The sequence below is a fragment of the Xenopus laevis genome, chromosome 4L, assembly GCF_017654675.1.
Source record: "Xenopus laevis strain J_2021 chromosome 4L, Xenopus_laevis_v10.1, whole genome shotgun sequence".
Taxonomy (NCBI): domain Eukaryota; kingdom Metazoa; phylum Chordata; class Amphibia; order Anura; family Pipidae; genus Xenopus; species Xenopus laevis.
Window position 1 is genome coordinate 79,263,347 of NC_054377.1, and position 15,054 is coordinate 79,278,400.

At 38.0% G+C, this 15,054-nt stretch overlaps 1 protein-coding gene across 4 annotated transcripts in view; it reads right to left on the reverse strand.

The window, feature by feature from the left end:
* Window positions 1–247: 247 nt before the first annotated feature.
* Window positions 248–15,054, reverse strand: part of raver2.L (ribonucleoprotein, PTB binding 2 L homeolog) — a 33,322-nt gene continuing 18,515 nt past the window's right edge. Inside the window, exons 5-15 of one of the 4 annotated variants that reach the window (XM_018258232.2) lie at window positions 12,933–13,059; window positions 12,094–12,170; window positions 10,563–10,664; window positions 10,355–10,457; window positions 8,380–8,570; window positions 6,589–6,700; window positions 2,887–3,008; window positions 2,717–2,797; window positions 1,486–1,569; window positions 1,295–1,408; window positions 248–947 (exon numbers count right to left, since the gene is read on the reverse strand). In XM_018258232.2, coding sequence (XP_018113721.1) covers window positions 813–947; window positions 1,295–1,408; window positions 1,486–1,569; window positions 2,717–2,797; window positions 2,887–3,008; window positions 6,589–6,700; window positions 8,380–8,570; window positions 10,355–10,457; window positions 10,563–10,664; window positions 12,094–12,170; window positions 12,933–13,059 — 1,248 coding nt within the window. In that variant the 3' untranslated portion in view covers window positions 248–812. The remainder of the gene's footprint in view (window positions 948–1,294; window positions 1,409–1,485; window positions 1,570–2,716; window positions 2,798–2,886; window positions 3,009–6,588; window positions 6,701–8,379; window positions 8,571–10,354; window positions 10,458–10,562; window positions 10,665–12,093; window positions 12,171–12,932; window positions 13,060–15,054) is intronic. The other 3 variants (XM_018258234.2, XM_018258235.2, XM_041590380.1) reach the window with 3 other exon arrangements.

The following is a 15,054-nucleotide window of genomic DNA, read 5'->3' on the forward strand; positions in this document are numbered from 1 at the left end:
ACAACAGACAGCTGGATCCTGGAAAGAAAGGACAACCTGTAAAGAAAATCAGCTAAACGGATAATCCCACAAACCGTGCCTTTCCGTGTCCTGGAGCTACACCCTGTGCTCATGTAAGAAATGTGCAGGGACTGGGATTACTCTGGGTGTATAGGCGGGCACCAAGAGAAGTGCTCGGAGATGATCCAAACTCACCAACCAGAGCTAATGCAACCTACCTGCAAAGCATACTTCTGAGCCAAAAGGCTTTAAGGGGAAGTTCAACTTTATTTAAAAAACTTTTCGTTTTAGGTATTATACTGTACAGTACAATGCAGATATGAACAAGTTTTTCATTTGTTTTTATTGCTTCAAAACTATAGGAGTTCAGGAAGTTTTTGGAAAAAGCATGCCATTGGAGACACACACATTCACATTTGGAAGGTAAAAACACACAGTCGGCTCTTGTGGGTAACACAGAAGTGTCCATATTCCCTGCATTCAGTTTGTAGGTAAACCCAGGCCATTTGGAGTCACTTGGAAAAGTAAAACTGTACTATTCACTTTATTGCTTCATATTTACAAATGATTTTTTTGCAGGCAATAGCAATATTATTATATTATCAAATCTGTTATTTACCAAGACATATTCAGATGTAGAAAATATCTACAAATCTTAAGATTTTTACCATTTATATTAACAATTCAGCCTGAGAAGTCAAATGTAACCCTTTAGTGCCCTGCTAAAAGGCTTAGAAGAAGAAGATGAACTGCATTGTGCATCTTTGGGTATATGGTGATGGAAGCAGAAGTGACTTATATCGTTCATACAGTTAATAAACTTTCTTCCTTTTAAAGTAGGAATCTCCATAGTGCTCTGCCGAGCCTTCCGAGTACTGATTCACGTATCCTGCCGGACTGGCTTCTGTCGCTGGTAAAATATATGCTCTCTTTTCTTTTGTTGATGCCTAAAACAAAACAGAATAAATCTCTTCTGAAGTCAACACATGGTTCAGGCTGGTACTCAATGTAGCACAGTCACCTCCATTTTTAAGAAACATCTGGGCAAACATGGAGGAAAATGCCACCAGAAGTAGAGGAACTAGTATGGAAACCCACCTTTGTGTTCATTGCTGCAGTTTCAGGTACCAATCACACAGGTTTGCAGTTGTCACAGCGAAAGTAATTGTTACCAGCTACATGTGACACCTTGGACCCTAACTGTAGCCTTCAAGGTGTAACACAGAGCTGACAATTATTCTCTAGTTCAGCCATTTAGAATTGAACATACGCATTCATATCTTCTTTCACTTACCTTATTTGTTGGCACTGTGCTCTCTGCCTGGTAAGTCATCTGGGCATTGGAGTAGTACGTTGGTGGTGCTTGAACATAAGCACTGTAATTTCCATAAGCCAAACCGGAAGAGGGCTAGGAAAGAAAAAAAAAAACCTCTTAAATTTGTCATGACACTGAGTATAAATGAGAAAAACTTGAATATACTATACCTGATAATAGTAATTCTCTCCTTCACCTCCTGCAGTATATGAGTTTTGCTGCTCCTTGGAAAATAAATGAAAATCTAATTTGACCTGAAGTAGAAAGGGAGTTGAAATCTGTGGCCAGAGAGACAGAACTACTGTCTGGCAATACTACAGCGTGTAGCAAGCACAGCTCCTTAGATCTAAAGCAAGCTGTATGCAAAGTGAGATGAGACACAGCCGGGCACACTAATAGGCTCAGTTCCTGAAAGTTCAGTTTCCCAGGCACCTTCCAAGTCTTTCCATATCTTACACACATCTTACACACATCTTACCAAGGGGGGTGTCTATTTCACAGATCATTAAAGAGAAACACATTTTCTTTAGCACATTTGTTGCCCATAAAGGCAGCAGGTGCAAACACTATGTTATTAGCATTCTATACCCTAAATAAGAATCATATCACTACTCACAAATGTGTATATTCAGTGAGCAAAAGCCCATTAAGCCTTGTGTATATGTATAAGCAAGTCTGGCTGTGGTCATCCAGTGTTTTTTTATGAACCCAGAATATTCATTTTAGCTGGCCCTTGAACATGCAATATGAGAAATACTTGACCCATCACATGTAAAAAGCAGGATACCGCCAATCTAGCTTTTGTACAAATAGGAAGAATTATGTTTATAGCACTTTCCCAACAGGAACAAAACCGAAAGGCACAAATGACACATAAAGGGGGGGGTCATTTATAAATATTGGGCAAATTTGCACCTGGGCAGTAACTTATTGCAAACAATCAACTGATCACTGATTGGTTATGGGTTACTGCCAAGGTGCAAGTTTGCCTAGTGTTTTATAAATGAGAAAAAGTCCATTACTGAAGCCAGACACAATATCATTCATTCCTATCTTACATTAATTTCCGATTAAGAAAACCTAGAGTAAGCATTTAATACAGCTTAGGTTAAGGTCACTTTATCACATATAGAAAAAGCCATCCGCTCCCCTAATTCCAGAAGCACTGGACAGGCAATGGCTTCAGTATGCACACATGATGGATTTTTCGGTCATACAAACCACTTGCTTAATGCACAATTCATAGTCATATTGGTTAAGAAAAGACACATCTATATAGTATTAATTATTGATTCATAAAAAAAAACACAATTTCAAACCAGGGTTTCAGTTGCACTTTTCTTGGCTACAAAAAAGTGGCATGGCTAGTAGTTGAATATTATGGAACAAGGCATTGCTTACAGCTTGCTCTTCACTGTGGGACTGCTCCACTTGAGTGCTGCTGTAAGCAGAATATTGATCGTACCACTGCTGCAGGGCTTCCTAGAATGCAAGCAAATGCTGCTGTAGTACAAAGAAGCTTAAGGGAAAACATTTTTGAAGATATAGAAATGAATAAAGGACTAGAATACCTGTGAATAATCTCCATATTGCTGACTGTAGCCAAGATAACTTTCCAGCCCAGGCTGCGATGCAGGTTCCTGAGAGGTTGAACTATTCATATTATGTTGCTGAATGTTCCTTAAGCCCATGCCTGGCCAATAAAAACATACATAATAGAAGATAAACACATGCATTCCACTCATGAGAATAGGAATAGAATGATGAAATAAGACAATGAACAGTTCCAATATACAACATAATCAAAGTTACCCAACAGTCTAAATTTCCTGCTATTTCTCTGTGTAGAATCTTATATAATTTCCAGATCTTTTTAAATAAAACTGCCTAATATGCATATAAACACTGAGAAAGGGGCCATTCCTGTTAAAATGTCAGGAATAAAATCACCAATTATTTTACAGCAGCAGTAATTAAATGTAGCAGCAATGTGCACAGATTAAAATTTATTTTTAGGTCAGCATCTGTATTAAGGATTATTATTATTGCCACATGAAGGGACCTAAACAATTCTAAAACCTGGTTTAATGTGTGATCCATGTATTAGTCTCCACTCCACAGTCTTACTGGCAGCTGAATACAGTGGTTTGACAGGGTCTGGTGCTACAGGTATGAGATCCTTTATCTAGAAAGCTCAGAATTAAGCAAAGGTCATCTCTCAGACCCCATTTTATCCAAATAATCCAATTTTAAAAAAAAATAATTTCCCTTTTCTCTGTAATAATAATACAGTACCTTGTACTTGATCTAAACTAAGATATAATTTATTCTTATTGGAAGCAAAACTAGACTATCGGGTTAACATTTAAATGATTTTCTAGTAGACTAGACCAGGTCCCGAGCATTCTGGATAACAGGTCCCATACCTGTAGTCGTGTTGCCTCAGGCATTTAATATTGTGCATTCTGGTGTGGAAATCCAACCCATATTATAAAATAGCCATTATGCTACCCATAAAGGGGTTTATATTTGCCACCAAACTGAAAAAATATTGATTATTGCTCCCAAAAGAATATCATCCAATGGAAATTCCCATGTGATTTACATTTTAAATGAGGAATTTAACTTGTGCTTTTTATGAATCAGTTGAAACAAGTATCCCTGGGAAAAATAACATGCTTTGAACTCTGCGGGCAAGATATCTTCTATAGAATTTTCTGGCTACATTTTACCCCAATGTTTCAATTTCTATTGGTCACTAGATTTGTTACAATGTATGTGCCCCACTGAGACTATGGGGACGTTTAAAACATTTATTTTTTTCACAGCAGAAAATCGAATGAATTGGAATGGTATATATTTGGACTACTGAATATAGGTTGTTTTGCATCGTTAAATTATTACATATTTTGTCTTTATATTGTCTTTCGCTCATTTATTTGCATGCTTGATGAAGGGTCGTACCTCTAAAACATTGCATTTCACAAAATAAAACTATGCAGGGGTTACCCTGTATAAAACTGTACTGTTGTCCTGGTGTTTCACTTGTATTTCTACTCATACAGGGCTGCCATTAGGTACAGCCAACCAGGTGGGTCCTGCTATGGAAATAAGCAAGGTTTTATTTGGGTGTAATGTGGTGTAACTGGTAAGGGGTGTTTGTTTAGATTGCAGATCTGCCTTGGGCACGCACTCCAAAGACTCCTCGGAGTCCAAACCACATCTATTACTTGGTGAGCGCAGTTATAAAAATTGAAAATGTACAAGCAACCAAGTAGTAAATTGAATAATTAAGTTGGCAACACCTGTTCCAAATTTGGTATTAGTGTTTGTTCAGAGGACCATTTTTAAAATTACAGGATACTGGAACTGTAGAATCTTTAGTGCAGGCACTATGGTACTTTAATGCTAGCACCATAGAGATTCTATGCTGATTGAGAGAGAAAATATCCCCCCCCCCTTTTTGACCTGAGCCCATTCAGTTGTGCTTATGTAGAAAAGGTAATTAAACACTATGAATGCTTAAATGGGAACTATCGTGAAAATTAAATATAAGCTTGAGCATACTGAAATAAGAAACTTTCTAAATATAATCAAAGGAACAGTAACATGAAATTTTTTTCATAACAAATTTGTTTGCCCTTAACGAAAAAAAAAAACCACCAGCACACATTTAACTACATTCGCAAAGACTTTATTAAGAAATATCTTACCGATACTCCGCTTGCGCTCCTCTTCTGAAAAGGCGACGATCTATCTGGTGGAGCTCGATTTCTCCTCCCTGTCTTATAGCCAGGGAGGAGAAGCCGAGCACGGCCAGATGGGTCGTTGTTAAACGATCCATCGTTGTTAAAATGTTACAGATGCTCAGAGAGGGATAGTGAACATAAACTTGATTATTTCAGAAACTATGCAGAATAATTAATTGATTGTATTTACAAAGTTTATTATCTCAGTATGATGAAGCTTATATTAAATTTTAGTTTTTGCGATGCTTAATTTCTTTTTTGTACACAAACATACCTCATTCCACAGACTGAAAGGAAACCATGATTGTTTCTCTGAATACAGGCAGCAGTTCCCATCGCCCCACAATATTGAAACCCTGCCTTTACATTATTCCTTTGTGAAGTGATGGATTCTGGGACTTTTCCATAGTGGGTGGTGCACAGATTTTCTGCAAAGCAGAGGGACTTCATATCTCAGAATCCATCACTTCAAAATGGAACAAGGTATGGGTGGGGTTGCATTCCACTGTTTTCTAAGGGATACTGGGGAATTGTGTTTCAATCTGTGGATGTATCAGGTATGTATGTAAAATTGCTTAGTGTGGCTTCTGGTTCAGGGGTGCTTACTGAGTGCTGCTGACCAAAAGCCTAGTAGTTAAATACTCAGGCTGTTTCTTCAGTGAAATGCTGTTTGATTCAACCCATGGAAAATTTGGAGCTGTACAGAAGAAAGGAGCTAGCTTCATTCAGTCCTATTCTTACTTGAAGTTGGTCCTGTTGGGCATTTGACATAAATCAATGTTGTCACTCCCATAATTTGAAAATAAAAAAATGACTTACATTATGCCCCTGACATATGTGGGACACAATCAACGTGTTTCCCATTCTAATGAATAGGTACAGGCTACAGGCAGAAAGGTCAATTTGATTGCTGTGTGTTCTCCTTTGAAGGACCTCAAAAATAAATCACCCCATGTGCTACTGACCTGAGTGACTTGTCCAAACACACATTGACTGCATCCAGGTCCTGGTAAGCCCCATGAACCTTCTATTATTGCCATATTTTGAGATTATGTGTTAGAACTATTTCAATTGCATCTTCAACATTCCCCAAAACTTAAACTGTTATCTATCAATTTTATGAATGTAATTACCTCAGTTCAGCAAGATTTAGTACCTGAAAAACTTTTTATTATATAAATCAGCAGCACTGCACCCAGTCCTGTGTATCGTTCACATGCAACGGTACATATTAAATACTCTGGGGTCTGCAGTTGTGTTGAATGAAAATGGTCATGCAGAGTCAGAAGCAGCAGAACTACAGTCAATTGTAGTTTGATTTATGCAACCCCTAGATGCTTTTTGGGTGCAGGTGCAGTAGAACGGTTTTATTCACAGGGATCTGTCCGTTTTACTTCAACAGCAGCTGGGAATGCTCAGAGATTATGTTTGTTCTAAATTCCATTAAATAGTGAGCTATTACCAAATGATACATTTTCCAACAGTAACTATGATAAAGAAACCTTATTTTGTTATTTTTCTCACCTGCTATTGTGGAACCAGCCAACACACTTGCCAGATTTAGATATGGATTTGTACTGAGCCTTATATCTCTTGGAGGCTCGCCCAGAAGTGAGGTCTGATTACTGGACTTATTCTGAAACAAATGCAAAAAGATTACCTTTATTTTTGCTGTAGCACATACATAATGAAAAGAAAAGTTATGTTCTATTCTTAATGGTCCCTTAAGACTAGCACTTAGTGATTGCCCCTGTCAAATCTAACCATACCCAACTCTCCATGTCCTCAGTTTATTTTAAAGGGGATCTAAACATATCCAGTTTTGGAATCCAGGCCTTAAGAGGGATATAAATGAGCTGGAGAGAGTGCAGAGACGTGCAACTAAACTGGTTAGAGGGACGGAAGACTTAAATTATGAGGGTAGACTGTCAAGGTTGGGGTTGTTTTCTCTGGAAAAAAGGCGCTTGCGAGGGGACATGATTACACTTTACAAGTACATTATAGACAAATAGCAGGGGGCCTTTTTACCCATAAAGAGGATCACTGTACCAGAGGCCACCCCTTCAGACTAGAAGAAAAGAACTTTCTTTTGAAGCAACGTAGGGGGTTCTTCACAGTCAGGACAGTGAGGTTGTGGAATGCACTGCCGGGTGATGTTGTGATGACTGATTCAGTTAATGCCTTTAAGAATGGCTTGGATGATTTTTTGATACACATAATATCAAAGGATATTGTGATACTAAACTCTATAGTTAGTATAGATATGGGTATATATAGTTTATGTGAAAGTAGGGAGGGGTGTGTGTATGGATGCTGGGCTTCATTTGGAGGGGTTGAACTTGACGGACTTTGTCTTTTTCAACCCAATTTAATTATGTAACTATGTAACTGCTCCAGCTGTCCCAGATGAACTACCTCCTGCCAAGGTTGCAGGCAGTTCTTGTTCTGCATCAACAGAGGGGTCACTGCTGTTCCTCCACTGCACATGGAGGAACATGCTTTTTATAATCAATATCCAATAGCACATATCAGAGGATGGCCCTCCATCTGATCAACTACCTCCAGCCACGCAAGTCTTGTTATGTAGCTGGGGACCACAGATCACATGGAGGAACATGTATTTATCCAATAGTACAGATCAGACAACTGCCCTCTAGCTGTCTCTGAATAATTCCCAGGCAAGGGTATATAATATAATGATAAGAAAGCATGTTCCTCCAGGTGATCAAGTGGCATTCACATAGCTAAATTGCATCTATTCAAAGCTGGTTCTTTGACAGCTTAAGGGCAACCTAGTACATAAGGAGGTGGCCCTGTAGCTGTAAGTAAATCACAATGTTTGCAATCTGTGGCTGAATGGAGTTGTTATTGACAGCAGGAGGGTCACACCATAGTATAGTGAAGGAATTATTGACAGCTGAAGCCTCGCTGATGTATGATATTGGATAATTACAAAAGTGTGAGTGGTGGCCAGAACAAGAACTTCATGAGCCATTGCCCGTAGCATTCATGATATTAGTAATGTAAAAACTGCTAATATCATGAAATTTGAAAAAAAAAAAATTATATATATATATATATAATTAAGTGTTCAGAAGACCACTTGAATCGCTCATTAAGTTATACAGTGGGTATATGACCCCTTAGAGTGTTTGTATTAAGATAATAATCTGGCAGCCTTATGATTTTTTTTTTTCTTTTTAACAAGATTGATATGTGTGGGGAAAACTGACACATATCACAAAGGAATTAATACAACATTTAAAATGGAGATAAAAAGGCCCCCCAACCAAAAAAACAAGAAGAGCATTTTACCAAGAGTGGTGACTCGTTGCTAACAGACTGGCTTTGTGGCTGATTGTGCCCTGCAAGCACTGATCCAGACTGCTGTAAATAATTCTGAGATCCTGATCCTTCAAGCAAAGCTACTGATGTTGACGGCTTCTCCTGTGTCATACGGGACAGTACGGAGCTCATGTGCGGACTGTGGTAGAATGGCAGTATGCCTAGAGGAACAAAATATGGATGGTTAAGTTATTGTAAATAGAATCAACACAAAGGTGCGTGGGAAATTCAACATTCTCCTCTGAATTTATTCAACTAGCCCGTTAGCAATCTCCCTGTATCCCATGTGCAATCTGTTCTATGTAGTGATTTTATAATTTAGGCCTTTCATGCTGCTCAGCACTGCTCTCTATATTTGGAGGATGTGGGAGGACAGAAGGCAGCAAGCTGAAAAACAGACTGGTGTGAACTCAAAACAAGCTATAATTCACACATCCAGTGTATCTGACGATTTACTCCATCCCCCAGTATGATCATAGCAACAGTAGAAAAAAAAAAAAAAAGGAAAATGACACAAGGATTTATGGAATATTCCATAAATAGATCTAACAATATATTCTTACAAAACCTGGTTCCATAAATGTTTAATTGTCAAATAATATTTCATAATTATGTTTCCACCTTTTGTTGTACATTTAAAGAAACATGCCACTGCCTACACATTATAAGCATCAACTTGACTGGTGTTGCTGTTAAAGTATCAGTGCAGGGCTTAATAATGAATGAGATTAAACAAAATATTAGTTACTTTAACTCAAATATGGTTTCTGATAGGGTTTATCAGAAAATGTATCCTTCTCTGAGTTTTTAATTTTATCAGAGAGCACAGGCTTCCGTGAATGCATTAAAAAGATCCATAAAATTCCCTTAATATTATTTTGAGAACAGGTTCCTTTTAATTTCGGGAAATGCCTTCAGTCATGTATGATATATTTTTCATTTTTTCAAACATATTTATCAGACGCTGAACAATTATTTGTATCCCAAAAGTATAAACAGGATCATTATGAATGAGTGAGTGGCTATTTATGCACAGAACAACCACTCTTTAATTTAAATGTATGAGAATTGCCATGGGGAGGGGAATAGCTATTAGTATATATAATGCTGCATGTCACTAATAATGTAAACTTTACAAGAACAACAGAGCTAATTTACTAAGCAAGTGCAAAATTTGGTAAAAAGTTCCATTATATATACATCCACTGCAGCTATCTATCACACAACTCCCAATAAATAGCTTGTGGTGCAACACGTAAGCAATAAACCTAAAGTAGGTGCAAAATTAGCAACCACTTGGTAAATCAATAAACCCTAGAATTATCAGCAGGTCTAGTCAGATTCAATTCTAGTGGCAACTCAGTCAAAGCTGCATTCATTTGATGCAGTTTTGCTTATATATACGGTTTACTATAACATACACTGTCAAAAAGTTAACTTGTGTTTCAGGGCATCTTTGAATGGCAATAACACAAAAAAATTAAAACGTTTTAAAGTAATGAAAATGTCATGCACCGTTGCCCTGCACTGGTAAAACTGATCTATTTGCTTCAGAAACACTACTATAGTTCAAATAAACAAGCTGATGTGTAGCAATGGTGGAAATTAAAAAAAGGCTATATGGCACAGGTTAAATAGAGGATAACAGATAACATTATGTTCTACAGAGCTTATCTGATGTGTAACCTGAGCCTTTTCTCCTTTGAATGGCTGCCCCCATTGCTACTCAGCAGCATCTTTATATAAATAATAGTAGTGTTTCTGAAGCAAACACAGGAGTTTTACTAGTGCAGGGCAACACTACATTATATTTTTATACTGTTAGTGTTGAAAAATACTTTAATTTCCCTGTGGTTTATTTCCTTGAACTGAATGTGCCTCTGTGCGTTGCAGTGCTTCTTTGTTAAATAGCTTATCCTTGTAGAGTTTTTTTAAGCCATATTACTTTTGTGCACATCTCGTTGTGAAGCCTCCACTGATCCTGGCTGTGATGGGCCCATTGCTGTCTGTAACACGGAGGCTGGAGCTTCTCCAAGAAGGCCTGGTTTCTATTATAAAAGTAACATTTCTTTAGGGTATAAATACAGCTGCTAATTGTATGACAACAAACAAACAAAGCTGCTGTGGTCATACATCTTTATGCATATACTTACACAATTATTGGATTGAGCACTTTTTAGCTGCAGAAGTTGCTTCTGTGCCATTTGTAGATGGGAATAGTTTTGAAGCAGGGAATTACCTCCTATACCTTGTGTCTGCGTAGGAACAAGAACAATGTTTTTTTAACAAGGTCCAAAGTGCTTTTAGAAGTAGTGTGAAACCCTTATGTCAAGAAAAAGTTATTTGTCCCTTTCAATGTACAGTGTAACAAACAGGCTGAAATTTCCTGAAACTGCTCCATTTAATGCGTTTGATATATATAGTGAATAAAATATAAGGATATTATAAGTCAATGAATTCACTGAGGAGTTCCATGAACATATAAAAGCACGAGGCCCAAGGCGGAGTATTTTTATACAGGTCATGGAACTCCAAGGTTACTTCTAATATAATATCTAATTATAATTTTTAATATACTCATTTTCCAACAAGGGTACTTTATTTATTATAATACACAAGTTTTAGTGAGTCGTGACAAAAATTACTTCACTACTCACCATTTACAACTGATTATATCACTAGTCAACATTTATAAGGATATAATTTAAAGGATATTCATGGCTTTTGTGTATTATGTATCTCAAACTATGCATGAGGAGCTTAGTGGTATATTTTAGGCCATGTTGAATGCAAAGAACTCCAATAGACTTCCTTTGGATTTTCACATTCACCGTGCCCTAAAAGATACCACTATGCTGCTGCTGATACAGCTTGTCTATTGCTTAAAGGAACAACAAAAAAATGAAGGTGGTTTATATGTATTTAAATATAATGTACTGTTACGCTGCACTGATAATACATTTGTTATTGCTTCCAAAACACTTACATACTTTTATATATAAACTCCTGTGTTTGGCCATGAGGCAAGCCATTCCTCCCAAAAAGGAGAAAAGGCACGTTTACAAAGCAAATAAATAAAGCGCTGTAGCTTCTTATATAAGAAGATAAATAGGGGTCAAATTCTCCTCATGGCCCTCTACAGAACTAAAGACTAAAAATCCTTCTCATATAAAACAAGTTTTTTGTTGCCAATATAAAATTTTGTAGGTGATGAATGTAAATAAAATATTTTCACTTTTTTATGTTACCGATCCTTTTGTGTTAGGAGAGACAAAACTGGCTTGAGAAGGAGCAAGAGTTACTACCTGCTAGTACAGGTATAGGATCCCTTATCCGGAAACCCAATATACAAAAAAATTTTGGAATGGCTGTCTCCCATAGACTCCATTTTATCCAAATAATCCAAATTTTTAAAAATGATTTCCTTTTTCTCTGTAATAATAAAACAGTAGCTTGTACTTGATCCCAACTAAGATATAATTAATCCTTATTGGAAGCAAAACCAGCCTATTGGGTTTATTTAATGTTTAAATGAATTTCTAGTAGACTTAAGGCACGAAGACCCAAAATACGGAAATATCCTTTATTCCGGAAAACCCCAGATCCCGAGCATTCTGGATAACAGGTACCATACCTGTATTTAACACATTTATAAAGCACAAAATTTAGATGTTGTCATTTCACCTGGTGCAGTTTGTTGATCTGCAGTAAAGCTTGGCTCACTGTTGGATTCACAAAGTGGGGCCGTCCTGATGTTGAACCTTTAAAGGCAAAGAGTTTTTTCTTTAAGCACAACCGTTACAGAAAACTAGCAGAGAACTTGCAATTATTTCTAGAATAATAATGCTGACTAAATCCCAGTTTTATAACTTCATGTGGTTTGAATGAAAAAAGAAAATCATCATGTTGGTAGCTTTAGATCCACAGATATCATTACTGACATACCAGGATGCAGCAACACAATTTGTTGTGATTTGAAGGGTACAGATGATCTGCAACATGGATAATGACCAATTCACCAGTTTTTAAAGGGCTACCAAGCAATTAAATACATATGCTGACATATTACATAGTTAGTACCTTTCAAATATAAAACTGAATCCCGGATTCTGTTTGGGGTTTGGGTGAATCCCAGCACCTTTGTTAATTGTTCAGAGGAATCAGTCAAAATCAATTTTTTTACAATCCGGATTTGGTTTAGTATTTGGATAAATGTGCTTTTGAAAAATCAGTATTTGCTTAAATCCAAAAACAAATATATTTGAATATAAATTGGGATGTACCAAATCTTGTATAAATTTAAGGTTAAGTTGACAGATGGGTTTATGCAGTATGTCAATGATGCAGATTTGTGCCAGTCTAGGTAAAGTGATTGTTTATTTTAATTCAGATATTTATCCATGTTTTAATTAAACAGTTATCAAAGAATGTCACTCTTCTTTTATCATAAGAGATTAAGTTTTACATCAGCAACCAACTATTAAGAAAATATAAGAAGACATTATCTAAAAGAACTGGCTTACCATGCTTTCCTGATCTTCCTCTTTGTTGGGGTTGCAATAGCATTTGTAACATTGCTGGATTACTGAAACTTTGCATGATTTGTACCGGGTTTGGTTCTGGAAGTAATCCCTTCCTATTATTATGCAGCTGTAGAAGTGCATGGAGAAAAAAGTTTGTTTAGCATATTCTATAATCATTAGTATGCAAATATTTGCATACAAAAACTGTCTCTATTTTTTTTTAAAGAATGCTTTTTATTGAATTTTTAACACAAAAAAAAGAAAGGGAAAGATGATAGGAAAGAAAAAAAAAACAATAGACAGCAATAACTTGGCTGGAGACACAAATGACTGTTACAGCGAGGTTGCCAGAGATTCAGTCCACGGAGACCAGACATCTTCAAATTTCCCTGGACACCCTCTCGCCACATATGTAAGTTTGTAAAGTTCCAGGTGAGAGTTGACAAGGGCGATCCAGTGCCGCAAAGTCGGGGGTGATGGTCCCATCCAATGGAGAGCAATAGTCTTTTTACCGTAGAAAAAGAGCAGCCTCATTAAGGTTCTAGTTCGGGCTCTGGGTACCATGGAATCTACTAATCCCAACAAACAAGTGGCAGGGTTAAGTACCTGAGGTAAGGCGAGTTCTGTCCCCATAAATTGAGTAATCTGGTGCCAAAACCTTTGCACAGCAGGGCAATGCCACATCATATGAGAAAAATCAGCCAGCTGTTCACTACACCTCGGGCACTTAGGTAGATCACGTTTACCCATAGCCTGCAGTTTTTGAGGGGTAAGATAGGTCTGATGCACAATTTTAAACTGAACAAGTCTATCCCTAGTGCTAACAAGGGGTTTGTATAAAGAACCGATAATTTCGTCCCAGTCATCTGGAGCTAACTGAATCCCACTGGCTTCCCATTTATACTTAACTCTAGGGCGCGGATCATATTTCCGAGACAGAAGCAGTTTGTAAGTCTTTGAGAGGAGCTTCGCCTTAAGTGGGCGAGAGATCAGGTCCTCAATGTCAGTAACCTGCACAGGTGGGGGCGTGGGGAATTGGGTAGTACACAAGTGTGCAATCTGCAGGTATCTAAACTCAGAGAGGTTAGGACGGGAGGTGACCTGTTGCAAGAGGGGAAGGGTAGTCAGAGCATTGTCAGTGTACAGGTGTCTAATATGCTTAACTCCAAGCCTAGCCCACGTCCCCGCCTCCGTAAAAGTAGAAAAGTGCACTAGATTGCTATTGCCCCACAGTGGCATTTCAGGAGAAATGCTCCCCGTTTTGTCAGTTAGGTGTACCATGGCATCCCAAGCTCTTTTAGTAGCATCAAGCACCGGTGGTAAAGGGCTTATATCCTTCCTGCTCCTATACAAGGCGTTCTTAAGGCTTTCTATGGAGGTAAAGTAAAGAGCTTCCAAGGTCGATGCAGGATTCTCAGTATCAAAACATCGCCAATTAGCTATGCGAGTACTCTGCGAAGCTAAGTAATACAACTCATAATTAGGGGATGCGAGGCCTAGATGTTCAGGTAAGGCATTCAGAGTTGCACGGGAGAGTGTCGGGGTTTTTTCCCCCCAGATAAATGCGGACTGGATACGATCGATCTCCAGTAGGGATTTTTTCGGGATATGACACGGTGTGTTGCCCAGAACGTACAAAAACTTTGGCAGGAAAACCATCTTGCAGATATTGATCCTGCCGATAAGAGTAAGGGGTAGGTTTGCCCAGTGATCCAGGGTCGTTTTGAATTTGTGTAGAAGTGGCTGGAGATTGTGTAAGAGAAACGAGGACGGATGCCTATGAATGTGTAATCCTAAGTATTTGAAAGAGTGGACAATTTGCAGTTCACATTGGGGGTCCAACATATCTGGGAATAGATTGTCTAAAGGAAAAATCATAGATTTATCCCAATTTATTTGGAGGCCTGAGAAGTTCCCAAAACGCTTGACAATACCCAATGAGGACTGCAAAGAAATGTGGTGGTCGGCAAGATAGAGTAGTGTGTCGTCAGCGTACATTGAAATCTTTTCCTCAACTGTTTTATAGAGAAGCCCTCTGACTAGGGGGGACTGCCGAATCTCAATGGCCATAGGCTCAATGGCCAGGGCGAAAAGGAGGGGGGAAAGGGGGCAACCCTGCCGG